This window comes from Tupaia chinensis, unplaced genomic scaffold (assembly GCF_000334495.1).
Source record: "Tupaia chinensis unplaced genomic scaffold, TupChi_1.0 Scaffold139457_1, whole genome shotgun sequence".
NCBI lineage: Eukaryota > Metazoa > Chordata > Mammalia > Scandentia > Tupaiidae > Tupaia > Tupaia belangeri.
The window spans coordinates 421,630-443,538 of NW_006199342.1; the positions used below are offsets into that span (position 1 = coordinate 421,630).

Below are 21,909 nucleotides of genomic sequence, written 5' to 3' on the forward strand. Positions count from 1 at the left end.
TGTATCTTAACCACCCCCCCCCCCTGGCCCTTTTTTTTTTTTTTTTTTTACTTTTTAATAAAATACATACATTTAAAAAGGTGCAGAAATATAGTATACAGATAAGTGTATTTTCATAAAGAAACAAATTTATGAAACCCCATCTAATCTAATGCACCAAATATATATTGCAAATATGTGAATATATGTACACATGTATATTTCATCTAGATTATTCACATACTAATCATTGATTGTAAATACTGAGGGTATTTTATTCATAACATTTATGAAGATTGAGATTTAATAGGATATATAATAGGGTTTCACTTAACTTTCAGGGGATGGTGACTTCTAAAATAAATTACTATGGTTGTTTTGATCTTTAGTATATTTTAAATAACCTACTTAACGTGATTGTTTTGAAATATAGGAGAAGTGAGATCCCAGAGTTTGGGGTAGAAGAAAGCAAAGTGTATCTAGTACTTTATCCATCTCACGCATGAACGCAACGTTTAGATTTTGTTTTTCAGCTTGACTGAGGCCATTAATTGTTTGTGGGTTTTTTTAAATTGTTGTTTGTTTTTGTTTTGTAAATGTGTATTTGTTAAAAGAAAGATCATTTTTAAAACGAGAAAAAAAAACTGCACACCTAACAGACATCTAATGGTGTTGCAGTATTGCAAATAATGTAAGGAAGGAACTAATTTTAAAGAAACAAATTTTCTTAAATTAAATACCGTGACTAAGTACTTTAATTCTCTTTCTTTGAACCCTAAAGGATCATTTGACATTGAACCTTTTTAATTAAAGGGAGCATTCTGAAAGCCTCAACTCCGTGGCTCTGAGGGGTGCGGGGCTTCCAGCCCGGCCTCCCCTAGCCCCCTGCCTGGTCGCCCTCCCCACGGCCCCCCTGCTCCCTCCCTATCGCCCTCGCCCCCCTCTTTCCTCCGCGTGACCCCTGACCCCAGCTAATCTGCATAGAGGAATGACAGGCATCCGCTGGGCTGGATCCGCCGCGCCGGCTGCGGCCGGCCGGGCTGGAGACCCGCGCGGGGGAGAAGGTGAGGGAACCGGGCGGGCAGCTCGGCGCAGCGGGGAGATGAACGCTTGGACGTCTGTCTGCGAGCGGACCCATGATCAAAGGACCGAGAGAGCCTCGTGATCGCCGGACCTGGCCCCGCGACCCCAGCCATGGGCCAGACCTCGGTCTCCACACTGTCCCCGCAGTCGGGCAGCGGTGAGTCCGGGGCGCAGGCGATGCGCTGCTGCAGCGCGGGCGCGGGGCTGGCGCGGGCCCCGGGGACTGGCGAGGGCTCCGAGCTCTTCGGATTGCGCTCGGACCCGCCAAGTCCCCGGGAGAAACCCCAGGGGTAGCGCTAGCCAAACTCTTTGTCGTGGAAAAGTGGAATGCCTTTTGGGATCCAGCCGCTGTTACCTTAAAGGCACAGGCTCCATTTTCTGTGCGAGATGCCTCGGCTTTGGTTTTTCTCCAAATTAGTTCTGTGCCAGAAACTTACGAGAAGCGCCATTTGCGTCTTTTAGTGTTTTTAAAAACGCGAAACTTAGAGAGCAAGAGAAACATGCCAGTGAGTTTTTCTGTATTTACGCTTGGCTTCCGAACAGAGTAGAACCGAGTTCTTTCAAGCTTGTCAACTGATTTATGGTTTGTTATTCGGAGTAGAAGTGCTGAGTGCCCTCTCTTATCCTGGCAGGACTCTGAATACTTAATAGCTACCCCCAAATGTGTAGTTGTTTCAATGATACTTAACAGTGTTTAGGATAGACACCTCAACTATACAATCTGGGAAGCATCTCTTGCTCTTAGTTCTTAAGGGCTGAAGTCCGTTCTATAGAAATGTGTGTAACGTTTCTGAATTACAATGCCCTGTTTAAAAAGTTTCTTTTTTTCCCCCATTTTCTTAAAAAAATAAAGGTCGGTCAGGCAGTTTCCCAGCAGTATAGGGCTAAGCCGTTGTTTGGTGGTGGTCCGCTTGGATCATGAGTACATTTTAAAGGTACTATTTTGATATGTTTCCATCCACGATTAAAAGAAAAAAAAAAAAAAAAACCTCAAAGGACTATGTACGTTATTCTTTGAGGTATTTGATAACACTTTTTAAATTGTGCAAACATGCCCAGGATCTTGCCCAAAGGAAATGACAGGGCACAGAGGAAGGTTCTTTAATGTGTTCCAGGATGTCTGACTAGATAGCACCCTTCCTCCACTCCCACCTCAGCCCCCCCAGGGGATTTGTTTCCCTCCCTAGCCTCAGCCCCTGAAATATCATAAGCTGTGTTGAGGCTTAATTAATGCCACAGGAGAATGAGCCCTCTGCAAAGAAGAGAAATCAGAATCAAAAAAAAAAAGAAAGAAAGAAAAGAAAGAAACCTTCTCCTACTGTTAATGACGTAGTTACAGTGCTCTAACATCACAAAGGCTTTATGTTGGTAGCTTTTGAGGGTTTTGGCCAGGGTGTTGAATCGGATCTTAAATTTAGCCAGCTATTTTGTGCAAATCAGCCCTGTTTTCCTTTGTGGTGCCTTAAACTGTGGCTTCTTTCATTTCGAGGAAGAGTTATATTTCTAACTTCTGCCCTGGTGAATATAAAATTAAATCAGTACTCCAATACAATAGGCGTGCGGAAAGTATTGTCTTAAATTTGGTTGGTCACAACCATTATTAGAGTGACTATTATAAAGCAAATGTTGCCTTCATAAAAATCAAGGCATAGTATATTAATTATGTCTAAGAAGTAACTAGAATCCTAAGCCTCTTATGCAGTGCAGCAAAAAAATACCCAGATTGCTATAATTCCTAGTAAAATCGCTAATCATGTTGAGAACTTGTGCAGGTTATTTAAAGAAACAGTGATTTGAACAAACAGTTATGATTGATCCTGAAAGATATTTCAGAGAATTATCTCAGGGAATGTGATGTTATACTCAAATTGTAGGTTTTATAAAAGTTCTGTAAACTGAAATAGCCTATCCATACATCGTTAGAGGGATTTTTGCTCTCGTTATGTCACTTCAGGGATGATAGTAGTTGGGATTGTACAAAGTGGAGTAATTTTCTCATGGTATCCACTGAAGATCTCTTATGTCTGATAATTAGTTACTGCATTACCCACAAGTTTTGCCACCAGATTTCTATATAAAGGAAAACAAAAATAAAAACAAAATACCACTTGGCCCGTTTTATATTTATGCAGGTGTACTTCTCTGAGTCTGGGAATGTCAGCCCCTTTGCTCTTCCAAGTATTTTGTTCACTCCTTGTTAGCTGTAAACTCCGGCTTTACAGATGGTGTGAAGATCTTTGCTCTGTTTGATCTCAGCCATCTCCTCCTTGCTGGGATCCAGCCGCTGTTACCTTAAAGGCACAGGCTCCATTTTCTGTGCGAGATGCCTCGGCTTTGGTTTTTCTCCAAATTAGTTCTGTGCCAGAAACTTACGAGAAGCGCCATTTGCGTCTTTTAGTGTTTTTAAAAACGCGAAACTTAGAGAGCAAGAGAAACATGCCAGTGAGTTTTTCTGTATTTACGCTTGGCTTCCGAACAGAGGAGAACCGAGTTCTTTCAAGCTTGTCAACTGATTTATGGTTTGTTATTCGGAGTAGAAGTGCTGAGTGCCCTCTCTTATCCTGGCAGGACTCTGAATACTTAATAGCTACCCCCAAATGTGTAGTTGTTTCAATGATACTTAACAGTGTTTAGGATAGACACCTCAACTATACAATCTGGGAAGCATCTCTTGCTCTTAGTTCTTAAGGGCTGAAGTCCGTTCTATAGAAATGTGTGTAACGTTTCTGAATTACAATGCCCTGTTTAAAAAGTTTCTTTTTTTTCCCCCATTTTCTTAAAAAAATAAAGGTCGGTCAGGCAGTTTCCCAGCAGTATAGGGCTAAGCCGTTGTTTGGTGGTGGTCCGCTTGGATCATGAGTACATTTTAAAGGTACTATTTTGATATGTTTCCATCCACTTAAAAGAAAAAAAAAAAACAAACCTCAAAGGACTATGTACGTTATTCTTTGAGGTATTTGATAACACTTTTTAAATTGTGCAAACATGCCCAGGATCTTGCCCAAAGGAAATGACAGGGCACAGAGGAAGGTTCTTTAATGTGTTCCAGGATGTCTGACTAGATAGCACCCTTCCTCCACTCCCACCTCAGCCCCCCCAGGGGATTTGTTTCCCTCCCTAGCCTCAGCCCCTGAAATATCATAAGCTGTGTTGAGGCTTAATTAATGCCACAGGAGAATGAGCCCTCTGCAAAGAAGAGAAATCAGAATCAAAAAAAAGAAAGAAAGAAAGGAAAGAAACCTTCTCCTACTGTTAATGACGTAGTTACAGTGCTCTAACATCACAAAGGCTTTATGTTGGTAGCTTTTGAGGGTTTTGGCCAGGGTGTTGAATCGGATCTTAAATTTAGCCAGCTATTTTGTGCAAATCAGCCCTGTTTTCCTTTGTGGTGCCTTAAACTGTGGCTTCTTTCATTTCGAGGAAGAGTTATATTTCTAACTTCTGCCCTGGTGAATATAAAATTAAATCAGTACTCCAATACAATAGGCGTGCGGAAAGTATTGTCTTAAATTTGGTTGGTCACAACCATTATTAGAGTGACTATTATAAAGCAAATGTTGCCTTCATAAAAATCAAGGCATAGTATATTAATTATGTCTAAGAAGTAACTAGAATCCTAAGCCTCTTATGCAGTGCAGCAAAAAAATACCCAGATTGCTATAATTCCTAGTAAAATCGCTAATCATGTTGAGAACTTGTGCAGGTTATTTAAAGAAACAGTGATTTGAACAAACAGTTATGATTGATCCTGAAAGATATTTCAGAGAATTATCTCAGGGAATGTGATGTTATACTCAAATTGTAGGTTTTATAAAAGTTCTGTAAACTGAAATAGCCTATCCATACATCGTTAGAGGGATTTTTGCTCTCGTTATGTCACTTCAGGGATGATAGTAGTTGGGATTGTACAAAGTGGAGTAATTTTCTCATGGTATCCACTGAAGATCTCTTATGTCTGATAATTAGTTACTGCATTACCCACAAGTTTTGCCACCAGATTTCTATATAAAGGAAAACAAAAATAAAAACAAAATACCACTTGGCCCGTTTTATATTTATGCAGGTGTACTTCTCTGAGTCTGGGAATGTCAGCCCCTTTGCTCTTCCAAGTATTTTGTTCACTCCTTGTTAGCTGTAAACTCCGGCTTTACAGATGGTGTGAAGATCTTTGCTCTGTTTGATCTCAGCCATCTCCTCCTTGCTTAAGTCTGGAGCAGCTGCTAGGGATTACAGTGTTAAAGATGATTCTCATCTTAAATGCTTAATGGGGGGAAATCTGTTTGTGTCTAAGGGATCAATGGCACAGAGTTTAATAGTTCATACTTATTACTCTACCTGAGATTTTTGTAAAAGTCTTCATTACAGGCCAGAGGTAGCTGGCTTCTCCCAGTTTTGACTTCAGCTTCTCTTGAACTTTCCATGTGAAGGCTACACTTATTTCTCTGGGTGCTAGGAGGACTGTTAAAAATTATTTTTAAAAATATACAGTTAGACCCATTTTTTTAGAGTTTTCTGTTTTTGTTTTTGTCTTTTTGTTATACGGTGTGTGCACTCGTGGGAGAGACAGAGAAAGAGAGACTGAAAGTGAGAAATCATCCCCTTGGTGGATGATCATGCCACAATTTCTTCTCCTCCATTCTCCTTTCAGGATCTTAGGCACACATGCACACATGCCCAGCATAAGTTTTAAAATGCCAGGTCCCAGACTCGAACCGTATTCCACTATGAGGGAGTCCAGGGACGTAACCATTACATCATCTGCTGATCCCCATTATTTCTATTTTAAAAAATCACTTTATTGACATGTAATTCACATACCATAAAATGCACTGTTCAGAGTATACAACTCATTGTTTTTTAGCATATGTATTCATATGTATTCACAGTATGACATAACCATCAATCCCTGCTCCCACCCTGTTTAGCTATCTACCCCTTTAACCCCCAGTTAAACAACAGCTCTGTCTCTACAGATTTATTTATTTGGAACGTTTCCTGTAAATGGGATCATATAACATATTTTGTGACTGGCTTCTTTCAGTTAGCATAATATGTTCAAGGATTACTCATGCTATAATACATATCATTACTTCATTTCTTTTTATTGCCAGATACTATCTCACTGTATGAATATACCATATTTTATTTATCCATTCATAAGTTGACAGACATTTGGGTTATTTTAATTTTTTGGCTATTATGAACAATGCTGCTCTGAAATTTATGTACCAGCTGTTAGTGAAGAAATGCCTTCATGTCTTTTGGGTATATGAAGGGACTTTAAAAAGTTTGTGGGAAATGAGTATTATAAAAAGACTATACACGGATTTCAACTTTTATGTATCAAAATAAATTTCATTTTTCCATGAACTTTTTAAAAGTTCTTTCATATATATCTAGGAGTGGAATTGCTGGCCTGTAAATAATTCTGTTTCACTTTTGAAGAACTGTCAGTGTTCTACAATGCCTATACATTTTACATTCCATCCATTAGTGTACAGGGGTTCCAATTTCTCCACATTCTTGCCAATATATGTTACTACCTTTTTTATTATAGATATCCTAGTGATTATGAAGTTATATTTCATTGTGTGTTATTATTTTTTGAGAGGTTTTTTTGCTATAGGGCATGTATGCTCGCCAGACAGACAGAGAGAGACAGAGAGATAGAAAGCAAGAAATCACCCCACAGGGGGATGGCCACACGGCAATCCCTTCTCCTCCATTCTCCTCTTGGGATCTTGGGCACGCACGCACATGTGCCCGGCATGAGTTTAAGCCACCGGGTCCGGAACTCGAACTGCGGTCGACTACGTGGGAGTCCAGCGACATAGCCATTACGCTAACTGCTGGTCCCCATTGTGTGTTTATTTTTTAGAGAGATTTTGCTATAGGGCACTTGTGCTCTCTGGAGAGAGAGAGACAGAAACTGAGAAATCTCCAGTGGGAATGGCCATGCTGCAATCCCTTCTCCTCCATTCTCCTCTCAGGATTTTGGGCATGCACACTGTGCTCAAGCCATTGGGTCTGGGACTCAAACCACCGTCGGCCATGTGGGAGTCCAGTGATGTAACCATTATGCCATCTGCTGGTTCCTCATTGTAGTTTTGATTTCCTTTTCCTAATTATGACATTGAACATCTTTTCATGATGCATGGAGCAGCTTTTCACATTGGTCATTTGTAAATCTTCTTTGGAAAATCCTTATTCAGGTCCATTATCTAATTTTAATTGGGTCATTTAAATTCCTATTATTGAGCTTTTTTTTTAAGAATTATTTTATTGAACTTTATTTATTTATTTATTTTTAATTTTACCAGAGAGGAACAGAGAGATAGAGAGAGAGAAAGTGAGAAAGCAAGCCACTGGGTCCAGGAATCGAACTGTGATCAGCCATGTGGGAGTCCAGCTCCCTTAACCACCATGCCACCTGCCAGCTCCCCTGTTACTGAGCTTTAAAAGTTCTTTATATACTGGATGCAAGTCTTTCGTTGAATATATGGCTTACAAATATTTTCTCCTTTTCTCTTAGTCGCATTTTCATCTTTAAAAAAAATTCTATTTATTGTACTAATTGCCAGAGGACTTGCTCTCACCAGAGAAAAACAGAGAGGGGGGAAAGGGAGAAAACACCTGCCATTGAAAAACAGAGAGAGAGAGAGAGAAAGGGAGAAAACACCTTCTTTGAGGAATAGTCACACCACAATTTGTTCTCTTCTATTTCTTCATCCTGCCAGGATTTGGAGCATGCATGTGCCCAGTGTTTTCCAAGATGATGGGACCAGGATTTGAATAGCCATTAGCTATGTGGGATTTGACTCCCTTAACTACTAGACTATGGGGCCAGCCCTATTCTTGTGTTTTCTTCTCAGAGTTATATAGTTTTAGTTGTACTATTCAAGTCAATGATAAATTTTAACTTAATTTTTTTGAGAAGTTTTTGCTATAGGGTATGCTTGCCAGAAACACAGAGAGAAACAGAGACAGCAAGCTAGAAATCCCCCCCTGGGGTGATTGTCACGCCGCAATCCCTTCTCTTCCATTCTTCTCTGGGGATCTTGGGCACACACACACATGCGCCCGGTGTGATTTTAAGCCACCGGGTCCAGGACTCGAACCGTGGTTGACTACATGGGAGTCCAGAGACATAACCATTTTGCCAACTGCTGGTTCCTTAAGGTAATTTTTATATATGATATAATGTAGGGTTTCAACTTCATTTTTTTGCATGTAGATATCTAGTTATTTCAACATTTTATTGAAAAGATGATTATTTCCATTTATTTACATATTAAATTGTCTCGGTACTCTTGTCAAAAAAGCCAGTTGATGGTATACATCAGGGCTTATTGTCTGTTCTTATACCAGTACCACATTGTGTAGATTACAGTAGCTTTGTTGTAAGTTTTGAAATTGGAAAGTATGAGTCTTCCAATGTTATTTTTTTTTCAAGATTCTTTGTGCTGTTATGATTTCCTGGCATTTCCATATGAGTTTTACAATCACCTTGTCAATTTGCAAAAACTTCAAGTGAGATTTTGATAGGAATTGAGTTGAACCAGTAAATCAGTTTGGGTAGTAATGTTATCTTAATAATAAGAAGCCTTGGAACAATATGAAGTCCATAAAATAATGTGTTTCCATTTATGTCTATCTTGTTTAATTTCTTTCCACAAGTGTTTTTGTAGTTTTGTGTATAAGTTTTGTCTGCGTTTGATAAATGTATCCCAAAGTATTTAATGTTTTTAATATTTTTATAAATGACGTATTTTTATTTCATTTTCAAAATATTCGCTGTTAGTATGTGAAATGTAAAGATTATTGTACATTGATCTTGTTCCTTACCACCTTGATGAAGTTACTTTTTAGTCCTTACAGTTTTCTAATGGATTATTTAGGATTTACAAGATTATGATATATACAAGATTACATATAAAGTCACATGCATAGAGAAAATTTTACTTCTTCCTTTCTAATTCGAATGCCTTTTATTTTCTTCTTGCCCTACAGCATTGGCTAAAACTTCCTGTTCACTATTACAGAAAAGTGGCAGGAGTGAACATTTTTGTCTTTTTCCTGATCTAAAGCAGAAACAGTCTTTCTCTTTCCTTCTTTCCTTTCTTCCTCCCTCCCTCCTTTTTTATTTATTTTTTTTTCCTGCTGTAGGGTACATGCACTTGCCAGAGAGAGACAGGAAGAGGCCTGCTGGGTCCAGGACTCGAACCACAATCATTCGGGAGTACAGTGCCTTAACCACCGCGCCACATGCTGGCCCTAATCTTCCACCTTTAACTGTGTTGTTAGCTGTAAGTTTTTCATTGATGCTCTTTGTCAAAAGTTCTCTTCTGTTTCTATTAATAGTATGTGAATAATTTTGATGTGAAAGAACATTAGATTTTGTAACAGTTTTTTTCTGCCTCTATTGAGATAATTGTGTGGATTTTGTCTTAATTTATCAATACATTATGTTACATTTATTAATACTTAGATGTTCAACTAATCTTATACAAATCCTACTTGTTATGATGTATAATCCTTTTAATACATTGCTGGATTGGGTTTCCTAGTAGTTTCATTTATTTAATTTTTTATGCCATAGGGTATGTACACATGCCAGCGAGAGAGAGAGAGGGAGAGAAAGAGAGGAAGAGAATAAAGCATCTCTCGTCTACCTCCCTATCCCTCCACACACATACACACACGATGGGACCTGGTCATACTGCAATCTGTTTTCCTCCATTTCTCTATCCTGTCAGGATCCTGGGCATTCACATATGCACATCAGGCATGTTACTGCTGGCACCAGGATTTGAACTGTGGTCAGCAATGTGAAATCTGGCTCCTCCTGCACAGTGCTTACCCACTGTGCTGTAAGAATGGCCCCCTATTATTTTATTAAGGATCTGACTCATTATTTCTAAGCACAGGCTAAACAGGTACGCTCCGTAATAGGATAGTTCCGGTATCTCCTGGCATCATACTCTAGGAGAGATGGAACTTCTAGTATACTCACTGTCAAGTAAAGGGCATGTACTTCGGACACAGTGAGTATGTTGACTGTGTGAATGAAACAAATCATCTCAACGAACAGCTTGACTACTTTAAGCCTAAGATTACGTGAATTGTAGACTTTTTTTTTTAAGAGAGAAATATTTTTGCTATAGAACTTGTGTGCTTGCTGGAGAGACAGATATAGAAAATAAGAAATTAGCCCCCCCCCCCGGGGAATGGCCACGTTGCATCCCTTTTCCTCCATTTCCTCTCAGATTTTGAGCATGCACACACTCCCACATGAGTTTTAAGCTACTAGAGTCCGGGACTCAAACTGCAGTCAATTATGTGGGACTCCAGTGGCATAAACATCCTGCCATCTGCTGATCCCAAGGTAAATATTATTTTTTAATTTATTTTTTATTTTTTTTTTACTTCAAAGATTACATGTTACTCTGACTTTTTTGTCTCAAAGGTAGAATCTGAATCTAGTCATTATTTTTTCTAGTCTATTTCAGCCCCACCTCATCCCAACTGCTTAACAGAGCTGCCCCTGGTTGCTTCTGTTTATAGCTATTGAGTTGAAAGGGTAAACAGTGCCTCCTCTTCATTTTTAGAAGATAAGGGAACAAGTGAATAAAATGTCCACATCACACCTAGGTTGGAATAAAACCGGTATCTGTCTACATTTCTGGCTTTCCAAGTTCTGTTCAGGACCCTGTATTTGTCTTACCCATAATATTGTATTTATCTGTTTCCTTGTAAATGAGGTATAGTAAGAAATTATAAAGGCAAAAGTGGATAGAGTGATTTCTTTAATGAGAATGATATGGACATGGTCAAAAGTTAAACATTACAAGATGGTTTGGGATAAAAATGAGTTTTATTCCACCCAGATCCCCCAGTCTTATTTCCCAATTATAACCCAGCATGAACAATTTTTTTCATTGCATATGGTTTTCATTCATACAAGGTGACTTCAAAAGTTAATAAAAAATGGAATTAAAGTATGATTTACTTTGGAGCAACATTTTTTGAAAGCTATGTATGTACACAGATTTTCGAGAGCCTCCTGTATGTATCTTTTTTCCACTTATGTATCTTTATCAAAACACAAATAAGACATACTATATTTACTGCTCTGTACTTTTGATTTTTTTCTGTTAGCTTTGTCACTATGAATATTCTAAATTCTTTATCAGACATTTCCATGAGTTTCACTGTACTGTCTGAGGATGAAGAGGGGTTATTCTTTTCCCTTGGAAGGTAGACATTTTCTCGCTTTCCCATATTTCTTGTGACCCTGTGGTGATTTCTAGTCATCTGATGGATGGTGCGTTTCTTCCTAATTCTTGAAGTTCAATCTGAGCCTTGAGACGGGTGCCGAACGAGGTGATCTGCAATCTCCCTTCTGATCTGTTTTCACTCTTTGTGCATCAGACTCAACGGGAATAGAAGAATATTCTGACCCTAATCTTATTCAGATGTTTGGATCCTGTTCTTGAAAATATTTCCCTATTGAACTTTTTAATCCTACAAACAATTATAGTATACAAATATATAAAAATGTCCTTTAAAAGAACCCTAATATATATTTATAGTTTATGGTTGTACATCTCTATTTTTTCTGGTTACTATATTTTTTTAATATGTGTGCTATTATGAACAATGCTGAAATGAACCTTCTTATCTAAACATCTGGAACTACAAGTACCAGTAAAATCCTAGCAGTGGAAATGCCGGGTCAGATTTGTGTGTTTTATTTTGATAGACTTTGCCAAATTACTCTCAGAGAGGCTATCTCAGTGTATCTGCTCCCTATGTGAGAATTCCTGTTCTTTCATTCTCTCACCAAGACTGCATATTAGGGTCACCCTTAGCTCTCACGGTGCTTTGTGAGAAATAGAAGTCACTGTCTCTGGGTGAGGCAGCCTTGCAGGCACGTGGCTTACCAAGTGGAACCTTGGCAGGAATTCAGTTCCCACACTCCTGTGCCTAGGTGTCCTCAAGCAGTATGCATCCTATGCAACCGTGCATGACCACAAGGCTTTGTGTAAATAGCTTTTTAGACTCTTTATAAATCTCTACGTAAAAAAAGACATCTCATTTTGATTATGAGCGAAGTAGTGCATTTATGTCTTTTTCCCCGAATTGCCTATGTATAGCCTTTCCTTTTATTATTTTTTGTACAGATTTGTATAAGGAGATTCGCCTAATGCCTATCAAATATTGTAAATTTAAAACATCTTTTTCTTGTACCTCAAGTTTGTTTAAAGTATCTTTTCATAGAAAACTTTAAATTTTTATAGTCAAATTAATTATTTTCTTTCTTACAAACTAGAGTTATTAAAAAACAGGCTTCTTGGGAACCAGCAGTTAATGCAATGGCTATGTCGCTGGATTCCCACATAGTCGACCGTGGTTTGCATCCCGGACCTGGTGGCTTGGAACGCACGCCGGGCATGTGTGCTTGTGTCCCCAAGATCCCGAGAGGAGAATGGAGGAGAAGGGATTGTAGCGTGACCGTCCCCCCTGGGGGATGATTTCTCGCTTTCTGTCTCTCTGTCTCTCTCTGTCTGTCTGGCGAGCACACGCGCCCTATAGCAAAAACCTCTCCAAAAAAAAAAAAGAAAAAAAAAACAGGCTTCTTCTACTGATCCTGTCATTAAAGCTAAATATTGGGAATAACCTGAATCAAACATTAAGAAATTTGTTGAATTAGTTGATATAGTCATGTGACAGAATAAGCTATTTTAAAATGATGTACTAATATTTTAAAAGGGGATTTTCATGATAAATAGCATCAAAATGTGAAAAGAAAGGTTTCAAAATAATATGATTCCATTTTTTAAATATGTGCAGAAAGAGGGTGGGGAGCCAGCCTGTGGTAGAGTGGTTAAGGTGGCTGAATCTCACATGGATGACTATGTACTTAGAGTTCCAGACCCAGCAGTTTGAAAAACATGCTGGACATCTGTGCTTACATGCCCAGAATCTTGAGAGGAGTGAGAAATGGAGGAAAAGGGATTGCAGTACGACCAACTCTCATATGGGTGTGCTTTCTCATTCTCTCTCTCTCTCTCTCTCTCTTTCTCTGTGAACACACATGTCCTCTGACAAAGTTTAAAAAAAGAAAAAGAAAGTGTGGGGGCAATTCATTTATGGGAAAGTTGTATGACAGTCCCAGCTTCTTTCTGCTTTGGAATTGTCAAAGCTAAAGGTTTTGTTTCTGTTTTTGTTTTAAGTTTAGTTATTCCATGAGCAAGCAAGAGAGAAAGAAAGACAGGGAGACAGTAGCCCCTGTTGGATCTTGATGCCACAGTCCATCCCCAGCTCTAGCCAACCCTGAGTCATGGGCACACGTGTGCTTGATGTGTTTGTAGAGGTCTCCAGATGTGAGCCCAGATCCTTCTCATGCAGGTCAGCTTGGCAGAGTATTTGTTTTTACCACTGTGCCACCTCCCAGCTCCAAAGTCAAGGCTTCTGTATTCAGTACCCCCTACTGGAGGGGTTACCAGTGACCTCAACTGGAAATGCCAGAAGCTGCCCTGAAATTGTCTTAGCTTTTCTTTAGCTGTGTGGACTGTGTGGAGAAAGAGAGAGAGATCACACCCCTAAGAGGATCTCAACACCATGGCCCATCACCAGCTTCAGCAGCCCCAGGTCATGAGGGGATGTGTCCAGCATGTTCAGGGAGGTCTCCAGGTGTGAACCCAGAATCTCCCCTATGGGATTGCCTTACAGAACATTTTATTGTTGTGCCACCATGCAGGCTGTTTTTCAGTCACTTTTTTTTTTTCTTGAATTCAATGATGAAAACAAAAATATAGGTTCTAATATAACCATGGTTTTTTATTTTTATTTTTATTTTTGGAGAGATTTTTTTCTATAGGGTGTGTGTGCTCGCCAGACAGACAGAGAGAGAAAGAGAGACAGAAAGTGAGAAATCACCCCCGGGGGGATGGCCACGCCACCATCCCTTCTCTTCCATTCTGCTCTTGGGATCTTGGGCACACATGCACATGCGCCCGGTGTGAGTTTAAGCCACTGGGTCTGGGACTTGAACCGCGGTTGACTACATGGGAGTCCAGTGACATAGCCATTACGCTAACTGCTGGTTCCACCATGGGGTTTTTTAAGAATTATTTTTAAAATTTTATTTGTCATTATTATTTTAGTTTGACCAGAGAGAGACAGAGTGAGAGAGAAAGTGAGAAAGCAAGCCGCCAAGTCCAGGACTCTAACTGCAGTCAGCCATGTGGGAGTCCAGTGCCTTCCCACTACATCACCTGCCAGCTCCACCATGTTGTTCTAAGTCTTAACTTTCTTCTTAGTCTGTTTGATAATAATGCACACATCAGTTACGTTAAAAAGAGTGAGCAAAAATTTGAACATCTACTTCTTTTCTTGAGTCCAGAGCTCATCAGGTCTAAGCAGAGGTGGGATTTTAACCTCCAAACCAGTTCTTCTCATCAGGTCTGGTAAAAGAGTAATAACCCAAATATTTTTAGCTTAAATTTATTTTATTTTCAGCGTTTTGAAAACATAATAACCAATGGGCACGTCAGTCTTCACCTTTTGCCTACTTAAGCAATAGAGAAAGAAACAAGAAGCCTCCATTGTTGTTCATATAATTAAGCCTCTTTAAGTCAAATAAAAGAAAAATTCCAACATGTTTACTTTTCCTGGGGTACTTCTATGTAACACACTAAGTGATAGTCTATTTTTAGAAGAAAAGACTAATATTTAGTGAAGACTCAGCTGGTATAAAAGTGATATTAAGGTAGAAATGTTCTTAAGAAAACTTTTTTGTTCCTCACCTCTCCCATCTGAAGTGGGAACAAAAAACAAAAACCACAGTAGTTTGGAGGGGAATGAGCAAATAATTACTTACCAATGATTGGTCTAACTATTATCATTTATATTTTTGAACTACCTCTTCATTTATTTTCATTTTGAGGGGGCTGGGTGTTTTTTATTCATGTAAACCTCCTGGCATGTGTAACACTGCAGCCTTTAACAGTGAGGAAACCTCGCCTGCCAAGGAAGGACTGAGTGCTGTTTTGCTTAAGAATATCCTGGAAAGCTGTGCCGGTGTGTGCTTGGCAGGTAGATTTCTGCAAGTCAGCTTGTTTTATGAGGGGATGTGAAGAAGGGAGAAAAAGTGGCACCTTTGCCCAACAAACAGTTCCTAAAGTTATTACGTGGAAGATGTTATTCTAGGCCGTGGGGGGTGGGGAGAGTTTAAAGATAAACCATTACACAGACTGGTCCACAAGGGTCACCTTGGCCCAGATGTGCAGAAATGAGGGTAGAAGGGAAGGGAGAACAGTGGAGACAAATCAAGAAGGCAGAAAAGTACAGCATGGAAACAAAAATTCAGGATCTGAGGAGAAGGGTGAAAGACTGAAAGACAGGCAGTGGGAACCACTGAAGAATTTCTTTTTAATCAAATCAGAGAAATTATTTTATTGATTTTATTATTATTATTATTATTATTGCTTGAAGGAGATGACTCTCTTGGGGAGAGACTGGAGGCAAGACCAAGAGGTGAGCTGCAATCATGAATGCAGCTAGGTGAAATGAGCACTTGATCTGGGGGTGGCTGGTAGGGGGTTGCCCAAATTTGAATCTGGATCTCCAATCTCTTCATGCTTCAGGTTCAAACATGCAATTGCCTATTCAAGAGGTCTGCTTGATGTGGGGAATACTTCATGGGCACTTCAGTGTACCCGATCTAAACAGAAGGCACGATTTTATCCTCCTAACCAGGTCTGCCCTTGACTTTGTACATTTCGCCAAATGGTATCCCCAACTACTCACTTGTTCTCACCAAAAACACTAGGACTCATCCCTAGTATATCCTTTTCCCTTCCACGACAGTCCTTCTGTGTCCTGACCATTTTTCTTCCAAAATATATTTCAAGTCCATTCTCCTCTGTCTGTCTGTCCCTCCTGCCACCACCCAAGTCCCAGTGATCCATTGCATATGGATAACTGCTGTAGATTCCAGCTACTCTCCCGCTTCGGTTCTTAACCCTTCTGCAGTTCATTTTTCATACTATAGCTATAGTAATTTCTTAAAGCATAAATCATGTTACTCCTTTACTCGAAACTTTGCTGTCTTCTCATTACATTTAGAATGAAATCTGTTTTTTTTTTTTTTTGGTCTATTTGGTTTTGTTTTTATCAGAAGATGTACATACTCGTCAGAGAGAGAGAGAAAGCAACCCCCAATGGGCATGGGCATGCTGCAGTCCTTTTCCCACCGTTTCTCCATCCCATCAGGATCTGAGGCATGCACGCACATTTTCAAGTTGCCAGAAGTGCAATTCAAGGTGTCATCAGCCACGTGGGATCTGATTCCCTATGCACACCATTTAAGCTCTGCTCTACAGGGCTGGCCCTAACTATCAATTTCACAGTTTTGACCCTCAAGCTCTACATAATTCCCACGTGACCTCCCCCCTCCACCTCTCACTTCCCCCACTACTTTGCCCCATCCCTTGTGGTGCTGCAGTCTCACTGCCTTTTCAGTTCTCATGCAAGCCTGGCCTTTTTGTAGCTGTGGACCTGTGCAATGACTGCTCCCTGTTTGAGACTCTCTTCCCCTCGCTCTTTACAAAAAAGGCTCCTTGTTTCAGCTCCATGTTACTTTTCAGAGAGCCCTTCCCTATCCACCCTTCCAGAATAACCTGACCCCAACTCTCTGTTCCTTTATTAGACTTATCACTTCAATTATCTTGTTTGAGTTGTTTACTGTCTCCCTTTATTAGGCCGTATGCTCCATGAGCTAAAGGAATCTGTCTTATTTGCCACTGTATCTACTTATTTCTAGATATATGCTTAATACAAAAACTACTGGGCCAGCCAGGTGGCATGGTGGTTAAGGCAGGTGGATCCCACATGACTGACTGTGCAGTTTGAGTCCTGGATCTGTTGACTTGAAAAACATTCCAGACTCATGTGTGTGTGTAGCCATAATCTCAATTAGATAATAGTGGATAAGGGATTGCAGCATGATCATCCTTCTGGGGAATGATTTCTCATGCCCTCTTCTGCTCTCTCTTTGTCTCTCTCCATTGAGCACGCACCCTATAGCAAGTGAAAAACAAAAAACAAACAAACAAAAAAACTACTGGCTAACTACAGATGGTCCCTGATTTATAGTTAGATTAAGATTATTTGTCTTTCTAATGATGACAGGAATTTAGTAGAAACCTTAGTTTAAGGGTCCATGCAACCATTCTATTTTTCACATTCAGTGCATTATACAGCAAATCACATGAGTTACTGAACACTTTATTATGAAACAGGCTTTGCGTTAAATGACTTTGCCCAACTATAGGCTGTAAGTGTTCATAGCACACTTGAGGTAGGCTAGGCTAAATTGTGCTGTTTAGTAGGACAGGTGTATATGATATTTTCAGTTTAGGATGGGTTTATCTGGATGTAACCCCATCCTAAATCAAGGAACATCTGTACATGATTAGCCAGGTCATATTTGAGGGAACTTCTAAAAGTTCATGGAAAATGGAATTCAATGTGCGAATTTGTTTCAGCACAGAAAAATCTTTGAAATGTATTTATACATGTTTTGTAATATGCATTTTTGAAGACCCCTCATATGTTAAATAACATCCAAGGAATGCAGAGCTGTTGAAAATGATTCTATAGTGTTTACTTCTGATCTCTAAATATTAATAGCATACTTAACACTGCTACTTATTGATTGCCCAGCTTGACACAATATTTACCGACCACACAGTGCAAAAAGCATACAAGACTCTTTTTCACCCACCTCTGATCCTCGCTTCCACCTTCAATCACACATTTTCCATCTTCCCCATATTCTTATGTTGTACTTTTGCTAAGATCAGTAATCCACAGAACTACATAAAAGCTAATGACAGCTAAGCCTTGTGGTAAACCATGATTACTTTTTCTTCCCTGCAAGCTGGTTTGTTTGCTGTGTTCTCTCTCATCATGCTCACACCCTTCTCCAGTTATGTCAATCTCTTCTCAGTCTTTTCACATGCTAGAATTATTCTTTCAAGTTCGCCTTTAAATTCTCCTTTGAATCAGTTATATCATCCTACTGACTTTCTTGTTAATTAATGAACTAAATAAAATTTTTGGCATTTAAAAAGAAAAAAAAAAGTTCACCTTGACGACATTTGCCCATAGTCTTTACCCTATGCCAGTTTGGATTAGATTTTCTCAAAGCTTGCTGCCCAGCTGTGGCCTTTCCATTTTTTTTTAAAAGAGATTTTTGCTATAGGGCATGTGCTCTCGCTGAAGAGACAGAGAAACAGAAAACAAGAAACCACCCCCCCAGGGGGACATACCACAATTCTTTCTCCTCCATTCTTTCAGGAATTGGTGCATGCATGCCCAGTGTGAATTTCAAGCCACTGGGTCCAGGACTTGAACCACAATCTGCCATATGGGAATCCAGCACTTCAACCACTGTATGACCTATTGTTCCCCTGAGGGAACCTTTTTTTTTTTTTTAAGAGAGGTTTTTGCTATAGGGTATATGCGCTCACTGGAGCAATAGAGACAAGAGAGGCAGAAAGCAAGAAATCAACCCCCTCCAGGGGGATGACCAAGCTTCAATCCCTTCCCCTCTTGGAATCTTGAGCATGCATGCACATGCACCCGGCATGAGTTTTAAGTCTACAGATCCAGGACTCGAACTGTGGTTAACTACATGGGAGACCAGTGATGTAACCATACTTCATCTGCTGATCCTAGGGGAGATTTTTAAGCATAGCTCATGAGGCATATATTGTCGAAAAAGTCATGACACATTTTTGCATAGAAAAACAGAAAAATACATCATGACTTTTCTTTTCTTTTTCTTTCTTTTTGAGAGATTTTCGCTACAGGGCGTGTGCGCTCGCCAGACAGAGAGAGACATAGAGACATAGAGACAGAAAGCGAGAAATCACCCCCAGGGGGGATGGTCACGCCACAATCCCTTCTCCTCTATTCTCCTCTCGAGATCTTGGGCATGCGTGCATACGTGCCCGGTGTGAGTTTTAAACCACCAGGTCCAGGACGCGAACCACGGTTGACTATGTGGGAATCCAGCGACATAGCCATTACGCTAACTGCTGGTTCCCCATCATGACTTTTCTGACAATGTAATATTTTGAGAAAGTGCCTTTATTCTGGCTTCATGCTTGAGTGCTAGCTTGGCCAGCCCAAGGGTAGCAAAGCAAACTTGCTATAATATGCACACTCTGTCACTTACAGTTCATCTTGGTTAATATTTTCTCCTATGTAGAAGCCTTATTTAATTTTTTTCTCTTTAGCCAATAGCTTTTAACTCATTTCAAAAGACTGTCTCGGATGATTGTCATACAAGATCCCAACATTGACCTAGCTTGTTGCAATGATCTAAAAACCACTTTACGAGAGCTTAAAAGATTTATGAATAAGTACACTAAGTAAAACCGGTTTGCTATGATAATAATGATATTTTTAAAAGATTCACATTTATGGTCTGCAGAGAATACTTATGATTTTCTCATATTTTTGCTTATGTATGTATATATGTATTTATAAAGGTTTTTGCCATAGGGCACACGTGTTTACCAGAGTCACAGAGAGAAACAGTCAGAGAGAGAGTGAGAAATCACCCCTCAGGTGTGATGGTCACACATTCTTCTTCTGGGATTTTGGGCACATACGCATGTATGACCAGCTAGATTTTCAAGCTCCCAGATCTGAGACTCGAACCCAGTCATCCATGTGGGAGTCCAGTACCTTAATCACCATACCACCTGCTGGCCCCTTGTGTATTTGTTTTAAGGGTGATCACTTTTACGTGATGCTGGTCCTCATAGAATCTTGATGTATTACAAAATGAAGGTTGATATTCATAGACTTGTCCAATTGTGAGAATCATCTAGAGGGAGACAGAAAGTCTCTCTGTCTTTCTGGCGAGTGCACGCGCCATATAGCAAAAACCTCTCTCAAAAAAAAAAAAAAAGTGATTTTTAGGTTCCATTTTTTTTTTTTTTTTTTTTTACTTTTTTTTTTTTTTTTTGAGAGGTTTTTGCTATAGGGCGCGTGCGCTTGCCAGACAGACAGAGAGAGACATAGAGACAGAAAGCGAGAAATCACCCCCCAGGGGGGATGGTCCCTTCTCCTCCATTCTCCTCTTGGGATCTTGGGCACGCACGCATACGTGCCCGGCGTGAGTTCTAAGCCACCGGGTCCAGGACGCAAACCACGGTTGATTACGTGGGAGTCCAGCAACATAGCGATTACGCTAACTGCTGGTTCCCTAGGTTCCATTTTCTAGGTGACCAAAATTAGAACCTTTTGGAGAGAGGAATCTTAGAATCTATGTTTTCAAAAAGCATTCCAGAAGGTTTTTATTATGAGAAAAATCTTCTGGAAAATAAATTACAGATTAGCAGTATTTGAAAGGTGCCTTTTATGAAGATTTTCTCTTCACTAATATATATTTTCTCTTTAGTTGAGGTAAAAGATACAAAATGTCTTAGTTCAGAGACTGATGCTCTGTACCCAGTGCCCTGAATTTGTCATTAATATTTACCTTACATGAACAAATATTCTCATGGTCAGTACAATTTTGAAATGTGGCAGAATGTCATTGCCAGGAAACTTTTTACTCCTATTACATTTTCTTAATGTTATAAGAAGCAAAAGATAATCAGGTTTAATGAAATATAGTTACATTAGAAAGTTGCAAAGTTATGGGCCAGCAGGTGATATGGAGGTGAAGGCAACTGAATCTCACATGGCCAACTCTGCAGTTTGAGACCAAGACCTGGTGACTTGAAAATCACACTTGTGTGCCTAAAATCCCAAGAGGAGCATGGAGGAGAAAGGTATGGGCGTGGCTACTCCCCTGGGGGGTGATTTTTCACTTTCCCTGGCGTGGCTATTCCCCTGGGGGGTGATTTTTCCCTCTCTTTCTCTCTGCCTCTGTGTCTCTCTGGTGAGTCCATGTGTCCAATGGCAAAAACTTAAAAAAAAATTATTAGCAGAATGGCAATTATAGATTGCACATCCCTAATTAAAAAATCAAAATCAGTAGTACTTCAAAATTCCAAGTTCTCAAGTGCCATCTTGACATCACAAGTGGAACATTCATGTGACCAGTCATAGTCACAGTGCTACAGCAGTAGTGCAGCAGGAAACTGTGGTGCTCTGGAAGGCAAGCCCAACATGGGTTTGTCCAGAGATCTCTCTGAGTGAGCAGGGCACATGCTTGTCCAGGCCCTGGGGCCGGGAATCCTGGGAGTAGACCGTGTGATTCAAGACCCTGTTGGGGGTGTTATCTCTCTTTCTCTTTCAGGCTCTCTAGCTCATGGAGAATAAATAAAGTTTAACAAAATACTGCAATCGAAGCCAGTCCCATGGCCTAGTGGTTCATGGAGCCAGCTCTCACATGGCTGACCACACAGTTCAAATCCTGGCCTCAGTGGGGTTTGGGCAAAGCTGGGCAGCCGAGTGAGTGCCCCAGATCCCAACAGGATGCAGAGATGGAACAGAAGGGATTGCGGTGTGACCCTGCCCCAGTGAAAGGTGCTTTCTCTTTCTGTCTGACTCTCTGTCTCTGGCAAGCACTGGTGGGAAAAAACAATATTGTAATACAAAGGCTTCAGGGTACTGGTGGTTAAAAACAATGTTGTAATACAAAGGCTTCAGGCTTTGTGTGTAAGGTATATACGAAACATAATGAATTTTGTGTTTAGAATAAGATATCTTGGGGGTCCCACTGATATCACATTATGTATATACAAATGTTCCATAATCTGGCAAAAAAAAAAAAAATTGGAAATCTGAAACACTTCTAGTCCCAAGCATTTTCAG

At 40.0% G+C, this 21,909-nt stretch overlaps 1 protein-coding gene across 1 annotated transcript in view; it reads left to right on the plus strand.

The window, feature by feature from the left end:
- Positions 1 to 968: 968 nt before the first annotated feature.
- The window catches only part of PHACTR2 (phosphatase and actin regulator 2), a 193,243-nt gene continuing 172,302 nt past the window's right edge, over positions 969 to 21,909 (plus strand). Inside the window, exon 1 of the mRNA XM_006161910.3 lies at positions 969 to 1,219. Coding sequence (XP_006161972.1) covers positions 1,174 to 1,219 — 46 coding nt within the window. The 5' untranslated portion in view covers positions 969 to 1,173. The remainder of the gene's footprint in view (positions 1,220 to 21,909) is intronic.